At 53.0% G+C, this 23,898-nt stretch overlaps 1 protein-coding gene across 3 annotated transcripts in view; it reads left to right on the forward strand.

The window, feature by feature from the left end:
- The first annotated feature begins 1,930 nt into the window (after window positions 1-1,930).
- Window positions 1,931-23,898, forward strand: part of NCKAP5L (NCK associated protein 5 like) — a 31,543-nt gene continuing 9,575 nt past the window's right edge. The window contains exons 1-6 of one of the 3 annotated variants that reach the window (XM_036019054.1): window positions 1,931-2,062; window positions 20,281-20,342; window positions 21,322-21,483; window positions 22,226-22,294; window positions 22,411-22,449; window positions 23,356-23,475. In XM_036019054.1, coding sequence (XP_035874947.1) covers window positions 21,361-21,483; window positions 22,226-22,294; window positions 22,411-22,449; window positions 23,356-23,475 — 351 coding nt within the window. In that variant the 5' untranslated portion in view covers window positions 1,931-2,062; window positions 20,281-20,342; window positions 21,322-21,360. The remainder of the gene's footprint in view (window positions 2,063-20,280; window positions 20,343-21,321; window positions 21,484-22,225; window positions 22,295-22,410; window positions 22,450-23,355; window positions 23,476-23,898) is intronic. The other 2 variants (XM_036019055.1, XM_028532344.2) reach the window with 2 other exon arrangements.

The raw sequence follows: 23,898 nt of genomic DNA on the forward strand, positions 1-23,898 counted from the left end.
ATATCAATGAATGAATCAACCATAGAATGCATAAATAAGTGGAACAACAAAATAGATGTTTCTCTCCCTCTCTCTCAAAATCAATCAGTAAAACTTTTTAAAAATATACATGTAAGAGTACATGATGTATGATTCCACTTACACAAAGCCCAAGTGCAGACAAAACTACAGTGACAGGATTCAAGAAGCTGCAGAGGCTGGTGGTGGTAGGTGCAGGGTAATCAACTGTTCCCTAAAAGGGACTTGAGGGAACTTTCTGGGGTGATGTTTCAGTATCTTATTTGGGGAGTTAGATAGGTGGATATTATTGTTGAAATGCGCCAAACAGAACACTTATGATCTGTGTGTGTAATTGTATGTTAAGCACAAATCAATAAAAAAATTTTTTTCAAAGCAAAGGTGAGAAAGTTGGTGAGAGCAAACATCATGACATCCTTTAGGCTCTGATAATAACTGTCATCAGTCATTTGAAAAAGTCAAGCTACCCCTTATGCTCAAGAACCCACAACGACATCACCTGTGCTGTCAAATCTGTATCCTGGTTCTGATTTCCTCCATACAAAGCCTCCTCCAAGAACTCCCACTTCTCACCCTACCAACCTGATCTGCTCACTACCCCACACAGATAATTCGCTCTTTCCTCTGAGTCTCCTTGTGTGCTCACCCTGCCTGTATCCTACTCAAATTTTTTCTCTGCCCTTGAAATCCCACTTTAAATTAAGGAGCTTCTTCCCAGAGGAACTCTTGATTAATCCTAGCCAGTCTGTACACCCTATGTTCCCTCAGCTTTTATGTTCCTTTATTTCACCGATAACATGATGCTCTAAGTGTCCAACCTTTTGGTGACTCTAGGCCACATATTAAATACACAAACGCTAATGAAAACTGATGAGCGAAAAAAAGGTTTAAAGTAAATTTACAATTTTGTTTTGGACCACACTGATAACCATCCTGAGCCCCATGCAGCTGGCAGGGAGGTAGGTTGGACAACCCTGCAATACATCCCACAACAGAAGCAATTTAAGTAAAATGGACGGAGACTGGCTAGGGATCCCTTTGTATTTCCTTGCAGAACGCAGCTCAGAACCTTCATTTCCCAGCCAGTCAGTACAATAAAGATTCTGAAGATTATGGTATCCAGATGGAGGACAAACAGATGTTTATCCAAGGACCACTGAGAATAGGATTGATGGGAGCTCTGAGGCCCTCAAGGGCCTAGGTGGGTTGTTTGCTTTTCCTCTTTTAAGCATGCGGCTAGTTAGTTCAACAGGGGAGAAACTCATCCTCACTGAGATAGCAAGTGGCTGAGAACACGGTTTTATGCTTTTTCTGCTCAGGTTTCCCTCCTCCTAAACCAGTGAGGAACCGAGCCAGCATTTCTCTGGAGAGGAATGGAGTCCGTTCCCAGAGCCCAGTTCTCCATATTACTGGGAGGACCCCATCCCGAAGGAAGAAAAGGGAGGCGGGAGCATTTAAGGCCAAGGAGGCATTCAAGGCTCTTCCCATAGATTTACTCCTAACACGTATGCAGGAAGGCAAATTACAAACACCGACGCTCACAACCACAAAGACACGTGCACGGCCAACCTCACAGAAGCAGACGCACGTGCCTTTGGGATCGCGCGCACCTACTTAAGTTTTCTGTGCTATATATGCCCCCAATTTCATCCCAGCTCGGCCTGGACTGAGGTCCTGTAGCCTGGCTCGGGGGAGGTTTACCAGGCCGGACCCAGCCCAGGCTGGGGAGAGTGTTTCTCCGTAGGGGGGAGGGGCACTCCTTCCCTCTGGGGCGGAAGCGGCGCGCGCCGGCGGGGCAGACTTAGCTCTCGTCCTGGGAACATCTGGAGGAGCTGGGAGGGGCGTGCATCCAGAGTGAACGTGGATTGGCTGCGCGGGAGAAAGGAGGCGGGACCCGAGCGAGGGGCGGAGCTCCCTGGCCCCTTTAAAGCCTTGACATCAAGAGGCGGCCCCAACACCCCCCTTTTCTGCCCCTCGCCCCTTATCCTCGGCCATGGACCCGACGGATCCAGCCTGCCCTGGCCCAGCTCAACACCTGATTTCGGTGAGTTGTAGCCTACTTGGGATTTAAAGGGAGGCGAGTGGTGGGGTCTGTAAGCCTCGGGCTGGGAGTGAGGGTTGTAAAGGGTAAGGCTGTCGTGTAAGCCTCGGTTCGGAAGGGGCGGCGCGGCTACCAGCCAGGACCTTGCTGCCTGCCCCTCCCCGCCGCGCTCTCCCCCAGGGGTCCGGCTGGGACTCTGTCCACCCCTACCCCACCCCCTCCTGCCCCCCGCGCCATCCTCGCGCACACTCCGTGGCCCCGGAAGGGAAACTTTCGGGAGAGGGGATGTTCCGGGGGCCGGTCTCCCTCCCTCTTTGAAAGCACTGACCTTGCCTCAGCTGCACACTCCACCCCACCCGCATCCCACCGTCCGGGTGCCGCTTAGCGGTGCCGGGTTGTTGCGGTAGGGGAGGCTCTTCCCTAAGCGCAGGCGCGGAGCAGAGCCCCGGGCTCCTCTTCGCACTTAGTAGTTCCCGTGGCCTGGGGTGGTAGGGCGTGAGGGAGGTGGGGAGAGGCAGAGAGATCTGGGCCTGCAGGAACGACCCATCGGGGTTTTGAGGGTCTGCGGTTAGGAGGAGGGCAGCTCAGTGGGCTGAACACTAAAGAGAGGCTGAGGGAGGAAGAAGGGCTGGGAAGGGAATGGGTCCAGGGCAGCGCCTGGAGAAAAGACTCTGGGTCCTCGCTGCGGTGCCAGAAGAATGCCGAGAATTTATCTGTGCCCGACACTCCCCTGGCCTAGCCCGACTAGGAAAGCGGCTGTCGAACCCCAGCCGCCATCTCCTTATCCTGGGCCCAAGGTGGGATACAGCCCTGGCACTGCCCCAAGGGTACAGAGGGCTCTCACCTCCCACAGGCCTGGTTTTCCAGGTGTGTCAGTGCTATACACTCAGCCTGCCCAGCTCTCCTTTTTAAATGCTGTCTTTCCTGAGGAGCCAGGGTTCTTAAGATGATGAATTCCCTGGCTGTAAAGGCAACTCCTCTTATTCCCTCTCTACTCTTCTCTGTCTCCAACAGGTCTTCCTGTCTCTAAGCACAATTGTCCGCCAGAGATAGTGGCTGGAAGCAGATACCTGGGACAGGGATGGTCCTGAGGGGCAGTAAAGAGGGGGCCAGTGTCTAACCATTCTGTGGTCAGTACTTTTGAGGGTAATGGACCTAGCCCAGTTACCTTGTTGCAGACCCTCTTTTGAAAGACATTATGCCAGCTGACTCTGAGACTCCTTGTCTGGCAAGAAGGGAGACAAAATCCACTTCCCAAATTGGCCCCTTGTCTCTCTTAGAACAACCTGGGTTATTGTACTTCCTACCTCAGAGGAATACAAGTATTCCTGTCTGAGGAAATTCACACATACTTCAACTCTGGGTTTTGTTGTTGTTGTTGTTGGTTTTTTAAAAGATTTTATTTCTTTATTTTGAGAGAGAGGAAAGGGAAGGAGAAAGAGAGTGAGAGAAACATCAATGTGCAGTAGAAACATTGATCAGTTGCTTCTCGCACACCCCGCCACCTAGGCATGTGCCCTGACTAGGAATCAACTGGTGACGCAGTTCACCAGCTGGCTCCTAGTCCACTGAGCCACACCAGCCAGGGCCCAACTTCGTTTTCAAAATCTGTGGTCTGTGTGAGGTGGCGTGGGCCCTCCATCATCTTTTCTCCCACTCAGGCCTTTGGGAGAGAGTAAGAACCTACAGAGGTAGGTGGCCTTGGCTGCAGGGAAGAAGGTTCTTCACAATAGGCAGGTGAATCAACATGCATAAGGACCAAGCTGTTGTCACTGTGCACTGAGTCAGAAACTCTGGTCCCTGAGCTTCCTAGCTTGCTGTGTGGCCTTGGCCAAGACAGTTTGCCTCTCTGGGCCAGTTTACCCCATCTGTAAAATTCACCAGTCGGATTAGAGAGCTCTGTCATTTCCTTCCACTTTTGATACTGTGCGGTTCCACTGATGAGGGAGAAAGGTCCTCTGGCAGGGTGACTCAGTTTGGAGAAGTAGGTGTTGGGTGATGTGGTTCAGTTACTTGAGATTAGAACCTTGGGTGGAAGGGAGTAGACTCCCTTATCCTGCCTAAGAGTAGCCCTTGTCCTGCTCACCCCTGGTGCCTTGGGCTGTGAACTCTTGCAGCCTAGGGTTTGGCCCACCCATGAAGTCCTCTGGTGAGACATCCTGGCCTCATGGGCCCGTCTTTGAGTTGGGCCTGTGGGGAGGGGTTGAGAAAGGAGGCAGCCGAAGGCCAGCAAGGTAAGCAGATTCCCAGGAGACAGTTTGCACCTCAGCTGTTGGGACTTGTTTTAGGATCAGGGCCAGAGAACACAGCACACTCATCTGCCTTCTTATGGGAAGAAGACAAGGAGGGCCCACTGTTGGTGCCCATTCCAGTTCTTGCCCTACTCACCTCACCTCTGCACTCACACCCCGGCTCCCAGTCAAGGGGCTAAGGAATCTTCCCTGCTGCCCTTGCCCAACCCAGCCAGCCTTCCAGTCCCTGACATGCTAGCCCAGCAGCTGCAGAGACAGGCTGCCCCTACCCCACCTTTCTCAGCCTCCTTCCCTCAGGGATTAGGGCTTTCTCAGGAGTCAGGCTCCCCAGGTTGGGACTTGCTCTGTAGCCCAAGAGCCAAAGGCCTCCACATCCTCCTTGTTTGTTTTCATCCTTGGTCTCCCAGGTGCTGAGTGGGATGTCGAAGGAGAGGTAGTAGTTAGAGAGGCCCTGGGATTGGTTGGATGTGGGACCCGTTCTCCTGCATTGCTCTTCCCTCTGGTAGCCCCCGTGGGCCCTGCTGCCCATGGGAGTGAAGCTGCAGCAGGAGGTATTTACGTTACATCCCAAGGAAATCTTTCTCACTGCTAGGAGGCCCTGGAAGGGAGAATGGACACTCCCAGGGAGGTCAGTTTCCCAGCAAGTGGGTAATGGTGGAGTCCCTGTCAGAGTGAAGGATGCAGCTGTTGCTAGGCAGAAGCTGCTGTTCCCTCGTGGGGTGTGGCTGACGCTGGCCAGCCAGAGACCTCTTTAAAAGCAGGAGGAGAAAGGACCCTTGTTTGGTAGCTGAAGTGGGGTCCCAGGCCCCATCAGCCCTGGGTCACCAGAACTGTATCTCTGAGAACAAATGCTGCTTCCCGCCCCAGCTTCCTCTGGCTCCTCCCCCAATTCACCACCACTGTCTGCTGTGACAGTCCTCACCCGAACTTGGCAGGCTCCTCCAGCTGCACTAATGGACTGATTGGATTTTCTACACTCAGAGTTTGGGGTTTCTGATTGAACATGCAAATTTATGTAGATCAATCTGGGATTTGCCACCACATCAAAACAACATAGAATCATAGGCTGGAAGGAATCCTAGAGACAGGCTAGTCCAACGCCCTCGTGTTTAAAATGGGGAAACTGGAGTCCGGAGGGGAAAGTGATTCATACAGTGGTTGAGTGTCAGGCAGGGCTCCTGACTCGGGTCAAGTGTTTTCCACAGAGCCATTCTGCCTTAGTTTTCATGCAGGAGGAGGCCCGGCTGAATTTAAAGCAGAGAGGGCAGTTCTTGAACCTGAGATTATGGAAAGCTGGGCCCTAGGAGGGGCACAGTATTATTTCTGGAACCTCCCCTAGGGGCCCTGGTCAGCTGTCTAATATGTACAAGTAAAACAACTCCAGATCCCTTCTAACAACATCCTTAATGCTGTTCCCCAGGCCCTGCCCTGGAAAGTCAGAGGACAAGGTCATTGGTTGCTGCCTGGCTTGGCCCTTACGGTTTTCCTGGAGCTGAGACCGCATCTGTCCCCAGCATCTCTCCCAGGACCAGGCACAGACAGGCTGTGGATAGATCTGCATAGGCAATGCCTTTACCCTTACGTGCTCACTTCAGTCTCTGTAGCTTCCCTCTGTGACCGCCATGGGAAAAGGTCTTTGGTGTTTTATGACTCTTTGCCCGCCCTCCCCTACCCTCTGGAGGGCACGGGCCAGCTGGGCCTCCTCTGCAGTTTTCTGCAGCATGATCAGCCCAAACAGGCCTTGCTGTAGGAAGGATCTCATTATTCTGAGATCAGTGCCAAAGATGGAAGGGGGCTGTGGAGATGGGCTCAGGTTCCCAAGAAGCAGTCTCTCTACTTCTTGATGGGTTCTGGTTCTTGATCTGATCCACCCGTCCAGCTGCAGGATGCCCCCCAGTCCTACTATATTAAGCCTGTGGCATGGGTGGTTTGGAGGGCTAAGCCCTCTCTCACCCTATGGTGTCTGCTCGCATTGCAGATGGCAGAGATGCTCCAAGCAGCTGTCGGCCTGCTTTGCAGAACTTTGGGAGAGTGGGGTGCATGGGCTCAAGATCAGAGGCCCTGGCTCCCAGCCAGGGCCACCACCAAGCCCTGCTGCAGCCTGGGGTTGGGGCGGGGGTGGCTTGAGACACACATTTGGGGTCTTCCCTCACCTCCCCAAACCCAGATCTGGCTGACTCTGGAAGGAGTACCCTCATCTTCAGTGAGCTCTCAAAACACAACAGCTGAGGGGCTGGCACCTTTGTTTCTTCTCCGCCCAAGGGCCCTGATGCTTGCAGCCTCAGCTCTGTGTGAGGGGAAATCCTTCTCCCTGGGCCTCAGTTTCCCAGGCTGTGCTGATGGATTAATAACACATCATCGCTGGGGTGTGGCACCTGCTCGATAATTACCGTTTTCCCAGCTCTGGGAGTTCCACAGATGAAAGAGGCCCGAGAAAGCCAGGCTGTTATTAAGGTGAATTATCATTGCTGTTATTACTGATTTCTAAAAATCCACCAGCCTCTGAGAAGAGCCCAGTCAGGCACAGCTCTCTAAACCTTATATTTGGTCCTTTAGCTCTGGCAATTCTTCAGTCCTCAAGAAGGTTGGGTTTTTTGGTTTTTGTTTTGAATGTGTAGATATTTTTTAAGGAGAGACTACCCTATTCTGCAGCTCATGCTTTGCCTGCAAGGCTTGGGTGGTAGGTGCTGCTGGGGGCATGGGTCTGCCATTCTCTGCTGTCCTTCCCTAAAGGCGCTCTGGGTAGGGGAATAATGAGGCTTTTCCTAAACAGGACTGTGAGAGTCCCTGGAACTCCTGGGGTGTGGCCCTGGGGTTCTCAGGAGCTGTAGTTCCCAGGGGCTATTCACTTGACCCCTGGCTAGCTTGAGTGGGGGCTGTAATTGGCCTTTTTGTGTGAGGATCTGTTGAGACACCCCCAGAACCTGCTGCAACAGCCCCAGGCCTATTCAAGAGTCACTTTACCCAACTTTACCCCCACCTGCCCCAAACTCTCACCTTGCCCAACCTCCCACTGTGCCCCTGACCTTGGCCAGACCCTATTAACCCCCTTCCCAAGAATCTAGAATGAACTCCTTTTTTTTTTTAAGTGGGGTGGGGGGGTTGGGTAGGGAGGAAAACAGGGAGAGAAACATCAATGTGTGGTTACCTCTCACGTGGCCCCCACTGAACCTGGCCCGCAACCCAGGCATGTGCCCTGACTGGGAATTGAACTTTCAACCTTTTGTTTCACAGCCCGTGGTCAATCCACTAAGCTACACAGCCAGGGCTAGAATGAACTCTTATCAGATCAGAAGTGGCCCTGATCAACTTGTGAATAGTTTGGTGCCACACCACAGTCTGGTGTGGGAGGGCCTCTCTTCTAGCCCAAGGAGAAATTTCTGGGAAGAAAGGAAGTGGAGACGGGGCATCCCTTGGCCAGAACCCCCCACTCACCTGGCCAGACCTTCTTACCCGCTCCCATTCCAGGGGCCTGGTTCCTGCTCTCTAAGAGGGGAAGAGAATAAATGGCCCCAGCCGGGAGGGCTTTAGAAATCACCTGCTCACATGGTTATTCCTTCTAACATTTTTTAAAAGTTTGTTATTATTTAACTACATTTTTTTTACCTAGTGCAGAAATCAGAACGAGGCAACAAGCCATACCCTGAGAAATCTTGCTGCCACCTCCCCTCCCTTCTCCCTCCATAGATAATCACTTACTAATTCCTTACCTCTCCCTCAAGAGTTTCTTTACACAAAAACAAATACAAATATGTATTCTTTTTTTCTTTTTACCCAAAGGATAGCATATAGCGTATACTGTCTTCTTCTGTCGCCTTACCTGTTGGCAGTATAGGAGCGTGCATAGATTTTCCCTGGCACCTCTGTCAGTTTCTGACCTTTGTCACTCACCTTGTGGTCCCCAGTTGACCCCAGGCCATGAGCAGTGTTTGTTCATCTTCGTACACTGAATTTCACTCAGATGCAGGGGTTAAGCCAAAAGCAGCCTGAGAAATTCTTGAGCAGTGGTCAGCACATGCATTCAGTCAGCACTTAACTACGTGCTGGGTGCCATGCTGGGCTCTGGAGGTAAAATGTTCATCAACAAAGGCCCCCATTAATCAAATAATTAAACAGTTACAGAATTACAGCTGTGATGAAGGCTGCGAAGAAAGGACGTACACTGTAAGAGTGAGTAATCAAACCCGGCCCGTCTCGGTGTGGGGGGTGGGGCGGGGGCGAAGCAGGGCAGGAGCCGGGGCCCAGAACTGCAGATACGATGCCATGTGACCTGGAACGCAGGGATTCTCAGCTTCAGTGGCTTCTCTTCTCCCGCCTCCCCTGGTCTGTGCCCTTGAGTTTTATTGTGTCCAAGACGTGAAACCCCCTTCTCCACCAGATGGTGTTGATAATGCGTCCTCCCCACCCCTGCCCCAGCTTTCTCTTTCCCCAGCCATGGGCCTTCCTTTCCACTGTAGGCTGAGGGGAAGTTGGGGGCTGTTTGCTTCTTACTTCCTCTGTAGACGGCACCTCACTTCCTGTCCCGGGAGCTAGGAGAAGGTTAAAGCTCTTGGCTTTGCAGTCCCTTCCTCTCCAGGAGGAAGGTGACATCAAAGCCAACGACTGCTCCCCAAAGGCCCTGCCGAGCTCCTCACTCCCACCCCTACCCCACACAAGGAGACCTGCCTTTGCAGCTGCAGTTCTTTCCCAGACATGATCTCATCCTTTTCTTCTGTGCCCTGCAGGGAGAGAGGAATCAGAGCTCACCCCGTTTTACAGATACGAACACTGAGTCCTAGAGGGTTCCCAGGCTTCGCCTAGGGTCATGCACATGGCTGCTCCTGGACTGGAACCAGGAAGCCGGTTTCCATTAGTGGACACAAACAAGAGGAGAGCCCAGTGGAGGCTTGTGGGAGAACTAGAGCTACTTTCTCCTCCTAGAGCAGAGCTGGTGGCACAGGAGGTTGCTTCTGGGCTCCGGCCAAATGATGCCCACGAGTCAACCCTGAGCCACCTGGGCACAGGAGGCTGTTGGCTGGCCGCAGCCTGTTTCCTTTGAAAAAAGAGGCCAGGATATGAAGCTTGAGGGAGCGAGCACTGGGGGCTGAGCATGGGGGTTGGGGGACATGCGCCCAGCAGCCCTGGGCCTGCTGGTACCGCCTGAGAGCCAGCGGGCCATGTGGCCTCCCAGACCCTTTTTCTCTTGGATCTGAGAGCAGATAGCTGATGTTCCAGTATTCAGCTCTGCTGCTGCCTCCAGGAGCCTCTCTGCCTCCAGTCCTCCTATGGGACCCAGTTTATGTCTCTGGTTACACCCGGGATGTTGCAAAGATGCTGACGGTCCTATTCAGTCAGGGGATAGGAGAGGAGTTTCCTGGGCAAGGGGACCAGGAAACACTCTCCTTCAGATGCCCTTTGGTCCGGCTGCACTGAGTCATTCTGTTTCCATGTACATCCAGAGGTTTCTGCCTCCTGTTTCTGTTTATGCCCTTTCTTCTGACTGGATGGTCCCCTTCCCTTTTCCTTGTACATAAGTCCTACCCACATCTATAAAGGCTCAGTTTACTTGATGGCTCAATTTCTGAAAAACTCTTAAAGCTTCCTCTTAATCTTTCTCTCCTGATTTTTAAAGTTCTCCAAGACTTAACACGTGGAACTTCTTTCACAGTCCAGCTATTTACCCTGCCTGGCTTATGTTCCCTGCTGACTCCAAGCTCCAGGGAGTCTAAGAGCTGACCCGTCTCTGAACTGCACCCTAGTACCCAGCATATGCCTCATACTGAGTGATCTGTCTGGAAATATCTCAAGATTGAATAAATTAGCCTCATTTGCCAGAGGGAGTCACTGAGGTCTGGGAATGGGTTGAGAGCTTGGAAAAGGTCATATTAATGTCAAGGACAAATCTGAAAATGTCCCTCCTATTCACTTTTCAGTATGGTCTGTCAGTGGGCCCTCAAAGCCATTTGGGTAGGAGTCAGTTGGGGGTCTTTTGGGGAACCTGATGAGCCCATTGTACATTCCCACCTGTCTTTTCTTTCTGGTCTTTTTCTGTCTGGAATGAAACAGATCCCCAGGTTCAGGGCCTCACTGATGGGAGCGGTGTGCCGGCAGAGAGTGTGGAGGGAGAACAGAGATACAGTCAGGATCCCTCCTCAGGGGGCCCCCTTCTGATAGCACGGCAAGTCCCCTCTTCCTCTCAGGGAGCACTAGAGAACAGGTGCACTGCAGTCTGAAATACTGATCTGCAGGAGGCACTCTAAGAAGAAAGATGGATGTGGGCTGTGTCAGTCCAGGTTAGCTTTTCAGCTTGCCAAACCAGGGCAGGGCTGCCCGAGTCGTGCTGAGGGCTTTGGTCTGTCACCAGCACAGTAGGAGGTCATAGGAAGATTTGAAGAGGGAGGGACACAATCAGATTTATAGCTTTAGAAAGAAGGTTGCTCTGGTAGAGCCCCAGGAAAGTGATTGTGACCCTGGCTGTGTAGCTTAGTTCATTGGAGCGTTGTCCCCATATGCTAAGGCTGCAGGTTCGATCCCCAGTCAGGGCACACACAAGAATCAACCAATGAATGCATCAATAAGTGGAACAACAAATCAGTGTTTCTCTCTCTCTTTCACTCTGTCCCTCCCTTTCTCTCTCTAAAAATAAAGTTAAAAAGAAGCGATTGTGGCAGGGGAAATACAAGATAAGTCTGGAACAGCTTACGGTGCTGGAAAGTGAGCAAATGGTAAAAAATAACTTTTTCGAAATGGAGATTGGGGAAGTGTTGAAGGGAGGATGTAGGAGCTAACCTGAAAGAATCTTCATCAGCCAAAGCTGAATTGAAGCAATGAAGTAAGTGATAATCCTATTGACTCTTAATCCGAAGATTAAAATTAATGTCCATGACTCACACTAGTATAAATATGTAATAAAGTAAATAAATGGGAGTGAAGGGGCAGCTCTTCCTTACAGAAAATTTCCAGTTAGTAAATGTGCAAGGAAGGAGGGAAATGGAAAATTGTCATTAGAACACTGGGGCAAATGTTACAAGTAAGGTCCACTGAAAATTTAAGCAGAGATGGCTATTTGCATGGTCACATAATATTGCTCCCTGAATATGTATTAATTCTAAAGGAAAAAATAGTAACTTCATGGTGGGGAAACCCCCAGTAGACACTCCTAACCAAGTGATCAAGGTTAATGTCATGCATAAGCCCTGATATAATGCACTGAGGAGGGCGTATCACCTCCATGGTATTCTTTTCAAACATTCATAACCTCAGTCTAATTGGACAAAACGTCAGACAAACCCAAATTAGGGAACATTCTCCAAAATAAAGTCTGTGGTTTCATTTTTTAAAATTGTTCTGCTAAAGAAAGATGTAGAAGAGTGAGAGCATGCTGCTGTATCTGTTTAAAAAATATAGAATATGTGCATGCACAATAATAACACACAGGGAAATAGAGGTGGAAGGTAGGCTGAGGGCGGGGGGAAAGGACCGCAGTAGACAAGGGGAAAGTCATCCAGAAAGTGAAAAGACAACCTACAGAATGGAGAACGTATTTGCAAATTATATATCAGATAAGGGACTTATATTGAGAATATAGAATGTATTCTTACAAGTCCATAATAAAAAGACACATAATCCAATTTTAAAATGAGCAAAGGATCTAAGTAGACCTTTCTCCAGGAAGGATATACAAATGGCCAATCAGCACATGCAAAGGTGCTCCACATCAGGGAAGTGGGAATCAAAACCAAGACGAGACACAGCTTCACGCTTACTGCAACGGCGAATCAGGAAATCAGACAATAACAAGAGGTGAGGATGTGAAGAAACTAGAGCTCTCGTGTACTGTTGGTGGGACTGGGAAATGGTGTATCTATTTGAAATATAGTTGGACAGTTCCTCAAAAAGTTTAATCTAAAGTTGCCATATGACCCAGCAGCTCCACTCCTAGGTACATTCTCAAGAGAAGTGAAAAACACATCCACACAAAACCGTGTGTGTGAACGCTCAAGGCCACATTATCAATAACAGCCAAAAAGTGGAAATGACCCAACGGACAAACCAACTGTGGATAGTCATACGATGGGGTATCATTCGACCATAAAAAGGAATGAAGTGAAAGAAGCCAGTTACAAAAGACCACTTATGATTCCATCCGTACGGACTGTCCAGGATAGGGAACTATAGAGACAGAAAGTAGATGAGTGGCTGCCTGCGGCTGGGGCAGAGGACACTGACTAGAAGGCAGTGAAAATGTTCTGAAATCTACTGGTCGTGATCGCATGTACCTTTGGATATACTACAAACCCCTGAACTGTTCGCTTTAAATGGCTTAGTTGTATGAGATGTGGACTATGTTTTGAAGCTATAAAAAAAAGAAAAATCCAAGAAGCCGTGGCCACCAGAGGTGCTTGTGCCCGAGAAGCACTGGGGGCTGAAAACCACCCCTCGTTGAGCATCGCGGCAGTCGCTGCTGGAGCTGGACCAAGCTGAGGAGTGAGAGGAGGATGGGTCTTTCTGTTGTCTTTTGTTTTTGTTTTTGAGAAGTTTGGCTGTGAGAGACAGAAGAGGGCAGAGTCTGGAGAAATGTCAGGGGGAATTATTAAGATGAAAAACACCTGAGAGGTTTTAAGGTCCATGGGAAAGTTCCCTCCAGGACACAGGTGGCAAACATAAGGCCCACGGGCCCAATCCGGCCCTCCACCTCGTTTTATCCAATCCAGCACCTTGTTTCTACCTGGCGGCAGCACTGATCTCTCGCTTTACTGTTAAGGAGTAGTTACATTTATACAGTCCTAAAATTACATTCAGCCCTTTGAAGGCAGCCTCGAGGGTGATGTGGCCCCCGGTGGAAATGAGCCTGACAGCCCTGCTCCAGGAGGTGGTTACTGAAGACACACACATGGGCAGGGTCTGGGGCGGGAAGGACCACTTGCCTGGGAAGAGGGCAGCCCGTCTGCTGTAATAGGAGGCAATGCAGAGATTTTGATGCCACTGGGAGGCTGGTGGCAAGGGACTTGGTGGGTTTTCCCTCAGCTGGCTTTCATTGCAAAGGATGGATGCACCAGAGGGAAACGAGAGGGGGTAAGCCAGAGGTCTGAGGAGAGTGGAGAGGCGGCAGGTAAGCCAGGAGCTGGTGAGGCAGTCATGTCAGAGTGTGAGAGGGCATCTCTAACAGGAAGCCTTGGTAAGAGTGCCCGGTGGGACTGCCCATCTGGCTGAGACCGCTTTCCTTGAGTGAGGAAAAGGGAGAGATAGTGTGACTAAAAGCCTGGGGACAGGAGTGCATGTCAGTTCCTGTCCCCTCCTACCCCAGCCTCTAGAGCCTGGAAAGAAGCTTGGACTTGGAATGCTAAAGCGAAGAAGAATCTTCTAGACTCCAGAGATCGTCTACGGCTACGCTGTGCGGCACGGTCGTGCACAGCAACTGCTGACTGCATGTGGCCATCGGATTTAAAATTCAGTTCCTCTGTTGGACATGTGATGAGTGGCTACAACACTGAATAGCACAGAATAAATATTTTCATCATCACAGAAAGTTCTGCTGGACCACACTGTTCTAGAAAAGTGATTCTCGCCCTGGCTGGCATAGCTCAGTGGATTGAGCACAGGCTGGGAACCAAAGTGTCCCAGGTTCGATTCCCAGCCAGGGTACATGCCTGGGTTGCAGGCCATAACCCGCAGCAACCGCACATTGATGTTTCTCTCTCTTTCTCCCTCCCTTCCCTCTCTAAAAATAAATAAATAAATAAAATTAAAAAAAAAAAAAGAAAAGTGATTCTCCAGCTGTTTGACCTGAGGGCCCCTCCCCGCAGCAGTTTTCAGTCTTTTCATCCCACTGCACACAGAAGCTGATGACCGAAACTCTGTGCTCACCAGAAACTAGATTGCTGCTTATCTAACAAGAAAATAGGTGTGCGTTTGATTCCTTCACACCAGCCAGCTATCATTGTGTCAGCTGTCGTCATTTTCTGTTTGACAATCTAGGGGAAAAGGTCGGTGCCCCGGACTTAAATAGTCAGGTGTTGCATGTTGTAAAAATCCCTGCGGCAGACCAGTTAGAAATCGTTGTTCTATGCTGTTAAAAGTTAACGTATTTTATGAAAAATAATTATATATTTTCCAAAACAAAAACATTAGTAAAAAGAATGGCATTGTTCTTCATTTTTGCAAATCTATCATATCTGACTTAATAGAAGGCAGCTGGGTTCTCAGTATCTATTCTTTATTCAATCTTTTGTGATATCACATAGTCTCTGGAAAATGCTACCACGTACTTCTATGAGAGAGTAAAAAAGGCAAGTAATGTCTTAGTTGTGTGGTGAAAAAGTTTTGACCCTGCGGATTCCTGGAAAGGGCTTCAGGGTCCCCAGACCTACTGCACTGTTCTGGAAGAACCCCCGCGTGGCCTGAAGGAGCTTGTCCCTGAGGGACTGTGGGATTTGCCTAAAGTCACACAGCAAGTAAATTGCAGTGTGGGGACCAGACTGATTCTTCTGCCTCCTGGTCTTAGGCTTTTTCCAGTGCCCTTGGCTGGGCTAGCGGTGAGCCCCCTGGGCTTCAGGCTTCTTGGCTGCAGCGCCCCTGGCATGTGGTCCTATAAATAAACCCATTGTGTCCGTGTGGAGCCCCTTCCTCTCCCCACCCCTAGCAGCTGCTCTTCTGTTGTTGGCCTGTGCTCTGGACAGGGAACATGAGAGTCCCGGGGAGGAGGTCAGCCTTTGGGCCCCCAGCATGGCTGCCCTCCCTCATGCCCTGCCTGGAAGGGCAGGTGACCGGTCCCACCGTCAGTGCAAAGAACCCACATCATAGTGTGGAGGTTTTTGGAGTGGCTGTGAAGAGGAAGTTAGAGAAGGGATTCTGGGGGCCCCTGCCCCATGGACAAGTGCCCCTCAGAAAGGCTATTGTGTCTTAGGACCAGTTGTCAGGAGGAGGGAAGGAAATTCTGGTCTTCTTTCCCTGATCGGGGAGGAGACCCGTTAGAATTCTTAGGGTTAAAAGACGCTTTGGGCTAGAAATGCAGGTGGCCGCTGCCAGGCCTCTGTCCTTATATTCCTCCCCACACCCCAAGGCAGCCCGGGCTGACCTGGCTGGGGAAGGGTGTTTGCTGTGGGTGAAGAAGTTGCTGTTTACAAGTGGACTCTTGGGTGTGACGGGGATTCCAGAAAGCAGCTGAGGGGTGGGGGGAGCAGAGGGGGAAACCGTTGGTATTATGGATGATTCTGTTATTAAAAGGAGCTTCTCCGTCTCTGCCTTCCTGCAGCTGCCCACCCCTCCCCCACCTCCTGTCCCTGGCTCTGTCCTTAGAGGACTCTGGGGGGAACAGCTGGTGAGTGAGGGGCTCACCAGGGCCCGGAGGCCTTGGCGAAGGGCCCAGCTTAAGGAGTGTGGAGGATAGGCTTGCTGCGGCTTCCCTGGCCCCTTCCTCCTGGGCCTGGACTTGGGTTCTGCCTGTGCCCTGGCGGAGAGGGAGTGGGAGCTGCAGACCTGACTCCTTTGATCTGGCTGTCTGAAAGGCCAAGATGGATCTCTCTCTTGAAGCCCTGGAAGCCCCTGTCCCCACCTGTCTTTAAAGGGGCAGTGGCTGCCCTGGCTGGTGTGGCTCAGTGGATTGAGTGCCAGCCTGCAAACCAAAGGGTTTCAGGTTTGATTGCTGGTCAGGGCACATGCCTGGGTCGTGGGCCAGGTCCCCAGTTCAGGATTGGTTGTGCAACTGATTGATGTTTCTATTGCATATCAATGTTTCTCTCCCTTTCTTTCTCCTCCCTCCCCGCCTTTCTGAAAATAAATAAAAAGGAGCAGGGAGTAGTAGGGTCATGCCTGACTAGGCTGAAGAGATAGTGGTCACCCAGATTCACTCTGCAATTGGGCTCACCCAGCCACGTCCCCAGGCCAGGGATGATCCACCTTCACCCAGCACAAGCAGCTGTTCCCCCATCCCTGTCCCTGGCTGTCTGCAAACTGCCCTCACCCCCCACAGACTACCCAGAGAGGCGCTTTTCCTCTCCCTCCCTCCTCTTAGCACTGAGGTCACCTCCCTCTGAATCAGGCCTTTGTGGGACGCAGGACTGCCCATTGGTTGGCAGTTCTGGCGGGAGAAGCCACCAGTTCAAGTTGGAGCTTCCACCCCCTACAGCTTCATCTCTACCCGCCCGGCTGGCCTCATGTGTTCCAGACCCAACATCCAACATCCAGGGTGTGTTCTGGGACCACTGGAGGAATGTTTGAAACCAGGGCCATCCTGAACACCCAGGCCGGGGGTTTCCCTGGCCGCAGGTCAGGGTGAACACGAGCTGTGAGTAGTTGTGGGCCTGGGAGAAGGCGGGGAGGGTGCTCGGGCCTGAGGCGAGGGGCCCCCAGTGCCACTGAGCAGGGACAGCCACTGGGGAATTAACCTGGGTTGGGATTTTTTCTCATGAGATTTAAGGTGAAAAAACCCAGACTCTGAAGGGCCTAATTAGGCTGATTGGGAGCCGGAGGTGGTGGTATCTCTCTGGATCTTAGTATTTCCCAGAGGAGTATAAAGATACAGGAAGTTTTCCTAACACCATAGAAATCTGGAACTCAAATTCTGGTCTGACTCATAGGGTGAGCCCCTCCCCACCACCAAGTTCAAATGCAGGCCTCTTCCCTGTGACTCCTAACAACCCTGGCCAAAAGTTTCCTGCCCTCTCCATGTGGCCCTGCAAACACAGAGAAGGACACTCATCCTGAGTTGGCCAGACTACCTTGGCCAGTAGCAGCCAACATCTCCCCAAAGTGAGGGTGAGTCACAGCCTGCCTGCGCCGACATTTTCGGAGCCGCTCCTAGTGCCAGCCAGGGGGTCTGAGACGCACGTGGCAGAGCCGCTGCTCTTGGGTGGCTTGTCGCTTGGAGGCTGTCTCCCAGGTCACAGTGGGACTCAGGCCTCCCTGCCCTGGGACCCTCAGGGGGTCAGACCAGAGGGTGGCATGGTTGGCTCTGCGGGGTGCATTGGGTCCCCACACTCCTTGACACACAAAACCACATGTACATAACCCACAGCCAGTCCTCACATTTGGGGCCTCGAGTCTGTTCTGGCTGTTCACTTGTGTGTGTGTGTGTGTGTGTGTGTGTGTGTTAGCTGTGTGGATAGGGTGCTTTATTCTCCAGAGTGATACATGCTAAGGTGGACCGGGCTCAGGCCGATGACCCCTCATGTACAGAATGAAGAAAGTGGGCCTCCGAGAGGTCCAGCTGGCCTGCCGTGGGAAGGGAGATGGGGAGGATGCGCATGGGCGTTTCAGCCAGGGATGTGTTCAGTCCTGTGCTCCTTCCCGTGTGGGATGCAGGGAGATAAGGCAGCTCTCAAGATGGTCACTTCTCGGCAGGGGATACCTGCCGGGCTCGGAGGGTCTTCCCACGGGACGTCTGACCTCCCGAGCCCAGGCAGGAGCCCCAGGGCCTGGATCTGACCCTGACGGTCTGCAGCTGCGTCTTCTCCATCCCCCACTGGTGCCGCTCCACCTCCCCTCCTTCAGGAGCTTGGTTCAGGGGCTGGGGGGAGCAGCCAGCTGGGCCTGTACCGGTTTCCTCCTGCTCTTCCCCAGGCCCCTTGCTGCTCCAATCCCTGGGTGCCCTCTGTAGGGCTCTGGTGCACCCTAGTTTCTCGGGCTGACTGGGGGAGACACGTTCAGGGGCCAGGGTGTCTCCCCCTAGTACAACCGTTCGTTGCTCAGGGCAGGGGCTGCCTAAGAGCCTAAGGCTGAACCCTGTATTTATGTTTTTAGGAAAAGTTATTCTCCTAAACCACCTCCACCCTTAGTTCGCTTTTTGTTGTGTGAAGGACGCAAGACTTGGGTGTCCACAGCTTCAGCTTTATGCTTCCCTGGCTCCCAGCACTGCCCTGCCCGTCCCACCCCTGTCCTTCGCCTGCCTAACTTTATCCTTCACGCCCTCGGCACTGCCTGTCCGGACCCGCCTGTTCCCTGGGAGTGTCTACGGGGGAAGTAAATGGGGGGATTGAGGGGAAGCTAGTGATCAGTGGGGGCAGGCGGCTCCTAGAGCAGGGGCACGGCCAGCAGGACCCAGTGGGTGCCGGCGCGGAGATGAGTGTTGCAGGGTAGACGGAACTGGCCCAGTGGTGGTGGTAACCCAAGGCCTTTTTTTCTTAAAGATTGTACTTATTTATTCTTAGTGAGGGGAAGGGAGGGAGAAAGAGAGGGAGAGAAACATCAACATATGAGCAACTCATCGGTCAGTTGCCTCTTGCTCGTCCCCACCTGGAAAACCCGGCCCACAACCCAGGCCTGTGCCCTGACTGGGACTCGAACCAGCGACCTTTCAGTTTGCTCAATCCACTGAGCCGCACCAGCCAGGGCCTTGTTTTGGTTCTAACCCCTATTTATATCTGTGGGAAGGAGGATATGCCCTGAATTTTTTTTTAATTTTTCCCAGGCCTGTCCATTTCTAAATATATCAAACATGATAATGCCATAAGCAAATGACATTATACTAAATACATCTTTGTGATGCTAAAATAACAAAGGACTTTAATAGTAGTAGAGTGTTAACAATAAATATTACATGGTTTTTCCCTTTTCTTTCATTTCCAGGAGCCCCACCCACCCCCTGCACCGCGGCTCACACACTCACCCCCTCACTGAGGGAGGCATGTTCTCCCGTTCGCGGGTGCCCCACTTTCTAGGGCGTCAGGCAGAGATCAGCGGGGGCTGGGTTGGCAGGAAGAGGGTTGGAGAGGAGGAGCCCCCCAAGGACAGGGCGGGTTGGGCAGCACCCTCAGATCTTCGGGTGCCCCTAAGTGGGCACCCCAGGGTGAAGGGCCTGAGACTCAGGGTCCACCTGCCTTTGAGCAGACCAGAAGTGGGGGTGTAGCCTCAGCTTCCACCGCAGGACTTCGCGCGGCGCCTGCGTCAGGATGTGATAACATGAAAACCTGCATTTGCTGAGTTCACGCGTGACGCTCTTGACGTTACCTTGTTTCATCTTCCAACAACCCTTTCTGCACAGTAGTCTTTGTTTTGTCAATCTCCACCTGATAATATGCTTACTGATTTGAGGGAGAGGGAGAGAGAGAAGAAGAAGAAACATTGCTATAAGAGAGAAACATGGATCAGTTCCTCCCACACGTGCCCTGACCAGGGACTGAACCCGAAACCTTTTGGTGTACGGGACGTTGCTGAGCCACCAGCCAGGGCTCTGCATAATATTTTTATCCCCATTATATAGGTAAGGAAACATCTTGTAGAGTCAGGATTCTAACCCAGATCTGTTTAGCTGCGATGTTCCGGGAGACCCGGGGGCTACACAGAGCTCACTGAGTATAAGGAGCTTCCAGTAAAACCTGTGTCCAGAGTGGCCACGTCAGGGGTGGGGAAGGTCCAGGCCAGTCCAGTGTGCTCTGTGAACTGGCCATGCGAGTTGGGCCCCATCTTTTGCCTCTGGAGCCTGCTTCCTCCCCAGGCTGGTGCTCCCCTGACAGGGTAGGTAGGAGACTCAAACGGGATGGTGCATGAGAAAGTACTGAGACACGGGGTACACTCAGGGAGTGCAAGTGTAACCCTCTGTTCCTTGGTTTCCTCATCTCAAACGCAGGTGTCCATAGTAGCATCTGACCCCCTTTGTGGTGGTGAGGCTTGAAGAAGACTTAGGTTGCAAAAGAGCTGTCAGGCACCACATACTGCTGTTCATTTCTACCTGGCATCTGAGATCCCTGGCTGGAAGCTGGGACCTTTGCACTGGCTCTTCCTCTACCCAGAATGCTTTTTCCATCCTGGGATTTCATCTGGACTTCATTCAGGTCTCTGCTTAACTGTCACCTCCCAGTGCCTTTGCTGGACCCCACATATGTTCCTTGGTTTATCTGTGTATTATCTGCCTCCCCCAGTAGAATGGAAGTGTCATGAAGGCAGGGCTTTCGCTGGCCTGTGCATCCCAGTGGCCCAGCAGCTGGCACACAGCAGTAGCTCAGTCCTTGCTTGTGGAATGCACGGCTAACCTCTCCCTCTGTTCCTCCACAGGCAAGGTGACCATTCTGGCTGTTCGAGTGAGTGTGCCAGCCTGGCCGAGGGGGCAGACACAGGTGAGGGCCTCTGGGGCCTGTGCAGGCTGGGGGTGGGGGCTGGAGGGGGGAGGCTGGGGGTGGGAGAGGCACCCCTGTGCCCCACCGGGGAGCGGGGAGGCGAGAGCATTCAGATGCCTGTGGTGAGCTGCTGAGGTTCTCTCTTCCTTGGTCCAAAAGTGCTAAGCGCGTTTTGTGGGAGCTTCGCCGGGGCAGGGAGGCGAGTAGTCGGTTGTGGATCAGAGCCTCCACCCTTTTACATTAGAAAGGGTTTCCCATCTACTGGAAATTTCCACAGTAATTTGCGGACGAAGGAAATGAGCACTTTCCTCTGGCAGAGAAATTGAAACTCTAATGGAAGATGAGGCCCAGTCAGGACAGCCAGTATCCTCGGCCACGGTGTGGTGGGGTGGGGTCACACCCACACTCAGGTCAGACACCTGGCTGAGTTGTGTTCAGTCGGTGACAGACACACCAGGTGTCACACCAGAAAGTGTCAGCCTGGGCAGTGAAGTGCATACCGCGTCCCTGCCCCCATGGCATCGACAGTCTGGGGCAGAGCTGGAGAGCCCAACTGGGCTTGGATTGGGGGCCCTGAGGAAGGAGGAGGAGCTGGTCACATGGAAAGTGGGGTAAAGGGTCGAGATGCCCACAGAGGACCCGCGTGCTCCAGGAGGCACGCAAGCCACCTCCCACTGTCCCCAGGAGGGTACAGTGTGCCATCAGGCGCCAGTCTCAATGGAGAATTCAGGTTTCTCAGCTCCTGGCCAGTGTCCGTGTGACCTGTGGTAGGGCGAGTGCAGTTACAGGGGCTTATAAGACAATGGTTTCTGTTCTTAAGATGAGAGTGTCTTTGTCCCATGACCAGGAGAGACTCAGCCTGACCCTGAGCTGTTACAATGTCCACAGCACATCGGCCACACTGAGCTAAACTCAGAGAATACTGACGAGTCTCGTCTGTGTCCTCCTCCCCTGCTCACCTCCTCCCTGGGCCCTGGAGTAGCCCGCCTGGCCTTCTCTCACTTGTTCCCAGGGCCTGATGTCGGAGGCCATGGACCCGCCGGCTGGAAGTCCCGAAGACCTGAGGCCAGGAGACTGTGCCGGCGGCAGCATGGAGCCAGGCACCTGCCAGGAGCTCCTGCACCGACTGCGGGAGCTGGAGGTGGGACGCGGGCAGGGTGGGGGCGTCGGGCCTGCCCTTTCCTCTGCGCATGCTGGGGGAGTTTCGGATGGGCTGCACCTTCCTCTCTGCCCCGTTTGCCAGGCTGTGGCAGAGACGGACATTTCTTAGCAGAGCTCCTCTAAGAAGCCCCCTCCTCACTGTCAGCTCTCTGGGCCAGGTGCCAGCTCAGGGACAAGAGTCATGTGCAGGGCAGGGCTGTCCTGACCCCTAAATGTCTCCCTTTTTTACCCCTCTTCTCCCCCACTGTCATGCCTCTGCTGGCTCTAGCAGAGGGGTGGTCACAGAGGCCACAGGAAGAAGAGTTTAGGCGACCTGGCACTCGGGAGTTGAGGGAAAAGGACACAGATTCTTAAACTAAGGCCCTTTGTCACATTCTTAAGATCCTGCCCTCCTCCCGCCAGCCTCCTCTGCCCTCTCCTCAGGGAAATAAGGGTCACTCTTGGCACCTGCCACCTTGGGTCCTCTTGCTGCTGTGTCTCCCTAGCCTCGCCAGCCTCACTGACTGAGGCTGAGGTTCACAGAAAACCAGGCACTGCAGCTCTGCCTTCGTAATGCCCTTGGCGGAATCCCGCCTCCCATGGCAGAATCCCACCAGAACCGAGAGCTGGGTTGGGGTGTAGTTTGTAGGCTCCTCTCCTCCCCTTCCCTCCCCCAAAGGAATTTGCCCGGAGGGAAGAATGATCCCATGGCCTCCTTTCTGCCCTCTCCCGCCATCTTGCAGGCAGAGAACTCGGCACTGGCCCAGGCCAACGAAAACCAGCGGGAGACCTATGAACGCTGCCTGGACGAGGTCTGTGGGGTCTGCAGGGGGGCTGGCCCCGAGGGGGGTTGGGGGAGCACAGCTCACCTCCTCCACACAGAGGCTGTGTCAGCTGACAGCTCTGCCTTGGGGCTTTCTGTCCGCAGGTTGCCAACCATGTGGTACAGGCACTGCTGAACCAAAAGGTAAGTGGCCACGGGAGACATTTTCACCCCCAAGCCCAGCCTCCCTGGGAGAGACCCTGGCTACCACAGGGGAGGCCCCCCTGGTAACCCCTGAGCCTGCTCAGCTAAGCGTCTGATTGGGGCTGTTGACCCAACGACACTCCCCACCCCCTGCCTCTCTTCCACCTGGAGGCAGCGGTGAGATAGGTGAGGCCAGATCCCTGAGTGAGGGCACCTTTGATTTGAGTGGAACCCTTCCCTTCCCCGGGCTCCGGCTGGTTTCTCCAGGTTGTGACAGTGCTAAAAGCAGTGTTGAGCCCTGGCTGGCGTAGCTCAGTGGGTAGAGCATGGGCTGCGAACCAAAGTGTCACAGGTTCAATTCCCAGCCAGGGTACATGCCTGGGTTGCAGGCCATAACCCCCAGCAACCGCACATTGATGTTTCTCTCTCTCTCTGTCTCCCTCCCTTCCCTCTCTAAAAATAAAAAAATAAAATCTTAAAAAAAAAAAAGCAGTGTTGATGTTGTGAGCCGAGTGTTGTGCCATGAGGTGGCATGGAAATGTTTACTCAAGTGCCGTGGGCAACCTCTTGGCTTACAGTCCACTCCGACCCCTTGGTCTTCCCCTGCCTTGTATGCACCCTTCTCTGATGTGTGGTTTCTAAGAGGCAGGGGGTCGGCTCCAAGAATTGGGGAAGGTACCAGTGGGAGTGGATTTACCTCCCTCCTGGGGTGGTTGACTTGAGAGAATTTACCGTCCCCTAGAGATTGGATAGCTACAGACTTTGGCAGCTCAGCTCCCTCCTAGGAGGTTGCGGGGAGGGCTTGCCTGGGAGGAGTACTTGCTGCTCTGGTTAAGGGGCTGTGCTCGAACACTCCACCCCTCCCACCTTGTCTCCTTTTCCCGCACCGCCTCCTGGCTGCGGCAGGACCTTCGGGAGGAGTGCATCAAGCTGAAGAAGAGGGTGTTCGACCTGGAACGGCAGAACCAGATGCTGAGCGCCCTGTTTCAGCAGAAACTCCAGCTCACAACAGGCTCCCTCCCTCAGGTGCGTGGGGCCGTGCTCCCTCTCTCCTCACACTGCAGTTCCGGCCCCCCAGCCCCAGCGTCATCACCACCCCCCTCCTCCCCTGACACCCACAGAACTGGCTGTCAGCCGCGCCCCTCCCAGGGAAGGCCTGCCCAGCCCGGTAGATCCGAGCCTTAGGTGGGGGGAGACCCCTGAGTCCCCTGCAGCTGGGCTGTCCCTGCCTCGCAGGTGCTCGCATGCCCGCTGGAGGGGATCCCTCCTTGTTGACAGAGAAGGTTCTTGCTCGCTCTCACCCTGTGTGGGGAGAAGGGTGGAGACTGAAAATGCACTAATTATTTCACACTCCCAGGGGGCCCCCTTGGCCACAGCGTTGCCTCTTCTCCGCCAGGGGCAAGGGTGGGGCTGGGTGGAAGGCACCCAGGGCTCCGTGTCACAGAGAGG

Source organism: Phyllostomus discolor, chromosome 2, assembly GCF_004126475.2.
Source record: "Phyllostomus discolor isolate MPI-MPIP mPhyDis1 chromosome 2, mPhyDis1.pri.v3, whole genome shotgun sequence".
NCBI lineage: Eukaryota > Metazoa > Chordata > Mammalia > Chiroptera > Phyllostomidae > Phyllostomus > Phyllostomus discolor.